This window comes from Pinus tabuliformis, chromosome 9 (genome assembly GCF_031772625.1).
Source record: "Pinus tabuliformis cultivar Carrire ecotype Pingquan chromosome 9, CPIR1, whole genome shotgun sequence".
NCBI classification, from domain to species: domain Eukaryota; kingdom Viridiplantae; phylum Streptophyta; class Pinopsida; order Pinales; family Pinaceae; genus Pinus; species Pinus tabuliformis.
Window position 1 is genome coordinate 1,146,256,760 of NC_142307.1, and position 5,048 is coordinate 1,146,261,807.

The 5,048-nt window shown below is 39.6% G+C and overlaps 1 protein-coding gene across 1 annotated transcript; it reads left to right on the forward strand.

Moving 5' to 3' along the window:
* Positions 1 to 1,023: 1,023 nt before the first annotated feature.
* Positions 1,024 to 1,701, forward strand: LOC149152680 (uncharacterized). The gene has a single exon (XM_089443568.1). The coding sequence runs from the start codon at positions 1,024 to 1,026 to the stop codon at positions 1,699 to 1,701; it is 678 nt and encodes a 225-aa protein (XP_089299694.1).
* Positions 1,702 to 5,048: the final 3,347 nt, after the last annotated feature.

Sequence of the window (5,048 nt, forward strand, 5' to 3'; positions counted from 1 at the left end):
GAAACCATGAACATAATTCATACTCGGATTTAAATTGTTAAATTGGTCTTACCTGATTCGAGTGACAACATATAGTTGTAATACAAGCTTGTCTGTAGGTAGGTATGCCCGGTGAACCTTCTTCCATGCACAGTAGTTAGAATTCGATGAGTTGCAGAGGAAAGTCACAGAAGGAACCAAAACACAACCCCCAGAGTCATGCCCTGCAAATGAACAAGGAAACCACACGAACGTCGGGTCAAAAGGGTTTACCTTTGAAGCTTGAGAAAGCCTTGAATCCATCGCCAATCCCGCATTGTGCATCGTGCCACAGATGGCAAGCGATTAGGATGAGTTCTGGCAACTGGCAACCATCCAGCCAAGGGCTGCCCGGATGAGCCAGGGAAAGTCAACACAAAGCCATGATGAGAGATACGGAGAATCGCTCGTAATAATCAAATATGTACATACCATCAGGGTAGATTTAATAACCGTATTATCACAGTAGTTAAGTAATGCTAATCCGATCTAGATCGAAGTTTGGATACGTTAATGCCAAGAGTTATTGTATTGCATTAGGGTAACAATAGTTTAGGATTTTATTAATTTTTGTATTTTAATTATTTTACGTATATCTATGTGTTTTATGTTTAGTTGGATGTAGGGTGTTACAATTGGTATCAGAGCCTCAGGTTACTACACTGAGGATGGGCTGAATGATTTTGGAAAATAACAAAATGATTATGATGCACATAGGACCACCGAACGTAACCCAGAAGTATGGGTTCAATTGGGGGAAACAAATGTTGGCACCAATGCTGCCTTACTCGAAATAGTCCAGCAATTCTATTTGGAACAAGAGAAAATTATGAAAAGTTTATCAGATAGACAAAACTAGAGAAATCCAGACCCTAGCCAAGGAGAAGAAAATGGAACAGAAACACACAGACAACAAGAACAACATCAGGAATCAGAAGGGGGACAAACTAGTAACAAGGAGGAATCAGATAATGGTTCCAGCAAAAAGGGATTAAAAAGACAGAAATGGAACTACAGGGAGAATTCAAAAAGATCAAGCCACCAAACTATAACGGTGAAATGGAGGAAGCAGCGGAGGCATGGCTTATTAATATGAACAAATGTTTTCAAATATATGAATGTGATGAAAATTTGAGAGCAAGGCTAGCATTTTATCAGTTGCAAGGCATGGCCACCCTATGGTGGGAGGAGATTAAAAAAGTCAAGGAGATCAATGAGCAAGAGGTTACCTGGGAGCAATTCCAAAATCATTTTAAGGATAGATATCTAACAGAGAGATTTTATGACAACAAAGCAAAAGAGTTTCATGGTTTAAAACTAGAACAACAAACAATGGATGAATTTATAACAAAATTCACATCACTACTAAGATATGTCCCTTATATCCGAGAAGAAAAGGCTAAATTCCAATGTTTTGTCAGCAACTTGCCTGCTTTCATGAAGGAAAGACTAGAATTTGACAATCCAAAAACAATGGATGAAGCAGTCCGAAAAGCTCGGATCTGCTATCAGCAAATGAGACAGAAAGGTGAAGTGCAGAAGAGTTGGCCAAGTAAGAAGGAACAAAAAAGCTTTACAAATAACAAGAATATGAGGAACCCAGGAACCATATTCTTAAGTCGTAAAGCACCGAATGGACCTATTAATCGAATCAACAAACGTACAGACCCTCGAGCGATGTAAGACAAAGTGAGGCATCAAGTAAATTGGAAACCAATCAGGTTCCCCGACCTCCATTGTAGTGTTGGGGTTGTGGAGAAACCCATTACTATAAAAATTGTCCTCATAGAGGGAGAGCAAAACCTGTTGCAAATATTCATGAAGATTCTACTGTGGGTGATGTAGCACGAAACGTACCTCGAATCAATGCAGCGCTAGAGGATCGACAGGCGAATTATCAACCTTTTGGTGGAACTTGAAGGTAAAATATATGATCATCCTTTTTCCATTTTAATAGATCCAGGTGCTAGTTTGAGCTATGTTAGTCCCAGAATAGTAGATGAATGTCATCTAAAAAGTTCAAAATTTAAGAACCCTTGATTGGTGCAATTAGGTACTGATGCAAAGAGAAATGTCTGTGCAAAAGTAGAGGGCTGTGAAATAAAATTAGCAGAACATAAAATTAGCACAGATTTAAATATATTACCATTAGGCTCTTACTATGTCTCGATAGGCATGGATTGGCTAGAGCGGCAGTGGGCCTTAGTGAACTGTAAATATAAGACCATTAATTTTTTGTCTAACAATGGTGCTAGGATAGAGGTTCAGGGGGTTAAGAGAGAATTGAACTTGTGATCTGTTACAACCCATCAACTGGCTAGGTGTATGCGTAAGGACTGTCAGATCTATGCAATTCATGTAGGATTTACAAACTCCAAAGATAAAGTGTCAGCTCTAGAGGAAATTCCTATAATACAAGAGTTTAAGGATGTATTTCCATAAGATATTCCCAAACTACCACCTAAGAGAAGTCTCGAGTTTACCATAGAACTCATCCCTAGAGCAGCCCCAGTATCAAAGGCACCCTACAGAATGAGTATTCTTGAGCTAACTAAATTAAAAATCCAGCTGCAAGAGTTGCTGAATAAAGGATATATCCGACCCAGCATATCTCCTTAGGGAGCTCCGGTTTTGTTCATAAGGAAGAAGGATGGTACCATGTGGTTGTGTATAGATTTTAGACAATTGAATAATTTGACCATGAAATATAAGTACCCCTTACCCTGGATTGATGACCTCTTCGATCAGGTTAAGGGAGCAGTGGTTTTTTCCAAGATTGATTTAAGATATGGATATCACCAAATTCAGATTAAAAACGAAGATATCTTCAAGACTCCTTTTAGAACTCGCTATGGCCACTATGAGTTTGTAGTCTTGCCATTTGGTCTTACTAATGCCCCAACAACCTTCATGAGCATGATGAATGGGGTTTTCCATTCTTATCTAGATATATTCATCCTTATATTCATTGACGACATTATCATATACTCTAGAAGCATCGATGAGCATAAAGAGCACCTTCGCATAGTACTTCAAACCTTTAAAGGGAAAATCAACTTTATGCTAAATCCAACAAGTGTGATTTCTATAAAGATCATATTCAATACCTAGGACACATCATATCTTCTGAGGGTATAGTGGTCGATCCAGAGAAAATAAAAGCCATTATGAATTGGCCTATTCTAGCCAATGTGATGGATGTATGCTCTTTCATGGGACTTGCTGGTTATTATAGAAGATTCATAAGGGGATTCTCCAAGGTTGCTTATCCAATTACTTCCCTACAAAAGAAAGGGACAACCTTCAAATGGTCAAAAGACTTTAAAGAAATTTTTGATAGGTTGAAACAATTGCTCACAACAACTCGAGTGTTAAAAATTATAGATCCTGAAGAGGATTTTATAGTTTGTTCAGACACATGCAAAGAGGGTGTGGGTGGCGTTTTAATGTAGAATGATATGGTCATCACTTACGAATCCCATAAACTCAAGGAGCATGAACATAAATATTCTACTTATGATTTGAAGCTAACTGCAGTAGTGCATGCCTTAAAAGTATGGTGGCACTATTTATTGGGGAAAAGATTTCTACTTTAAGCATACCACAACAGGTTAACCAATTTTTTTTAATCAGCCTACCTTAAACGCACGCCAAGCTTGATGGACTGCATTTTTAAGCGAATTTGACTTTGAAATTAAATAGTTAAAGGGAAGAGAGAATAGGGTGGTAGATGCGTTAAGTAGAAAGCTGCACCACCTCTACGAAATCTCTTTTAGTCAAATTGAACTTAATTTTGTGGAACAATTAAAGAAGGTATCCCAGAAGGATCCTGACTACAGTTATCTATGGCAGCAAGTAAAATCTGCACAGGGTTCGGCGAAGCAAGGGGAGTATAATATTAACTCTGAAAATTATTGTTATTTAGAAACTGTATTTACGTACCTAAGCAATTGTCTCTGAAACAAAGTATGTTAGATGAATTTGATAGAAGCCCCTATGCTGCTCACCCGGGCTATAAAAAACTTTTAACGGATGTCTGGTGATCTGGATTTAAACAGGAACGCAATAAATTACAGAGATAACCATAAATACAGAGATGCGATAACCATAAAAACAGAGATGCAGCGGAAATAATACTTCATTTCATTACTGTAAAATACTGAAATATGCTTACAAATAGAAATAACCCAGCTAGGGCGATGGTAGCTTATCTCTGAGAAGAGATGTGTCGGCTACATGCCTCTGAACTGTTTCGAACTGTGTTACAATGAGGCTCGAAGGCCTATTTATTGTTGAGAAACAATGGAAAACCCTTCACATCCCGAAACCTAGCCCTAGAAGATGAAACGCCAAATTGTGGGCGCCGTTTGGGTAAATTGGTACATCAAATTCCCGGGGTCGTAACTTTGGCATACGATCTCCGTTTGACGCGTGCGATAGCTCGTTAGAAATATCTATCGGAGTACTACGACATTGGGAGGCAACATCAGTCCATGGACCCATGTTGCCCCAGATTCCCAAAAAAACGTCGTTTAGGGCCTCAAAACGGCTCCGGAAGTTCAGGACCTGAAAAACTGCTAAAAATAGTAAACTGTGCTACAATTTAGGAAACTGAAAAAGCTGAAAGAGACAGTTGTGGGGGTCCAAATGGGATAGGTGGGTGGCCACCAACATCCACCTGGATCATTCCTCCCCCCTTAGGAAGCAATCGTCCCCATTGCGTTGAGTTCCTCCATCTGCCGAACTTGTCCTGCAATCTCTGATGTGTCCAGTGATGGTGGGAAGCATGGTCGACGATGGTCCACATTGAACATTTGGTGTAAGCGAAGGAATGGAGGAATGATGTGCTCCAAAGCATTGTTCCCCATAGCCTTGGTACTGCTGTAAGGACCATGTCGAAGTGGTCTGAGCTTCTGATGGGTTCTGGTAAGGCGTTCTCTCTGCATATGCAACCAGACTTTGTCGCCCACTTGAAGCTTGTGTGGTACCCCTGTGCGTGATAAGTTGTTCCTGTGTTCTGTCATGACCAT

What these genes read in the sequence shown, in the direction of transcription:
- LOC149152680 (XM_089443568.1), top strand. Translation starts at nt 1,024, where the DNA reads ATGGAACTACAGGGAGAATTCAAAAAGATCAAGCCACCAAACTATAAC.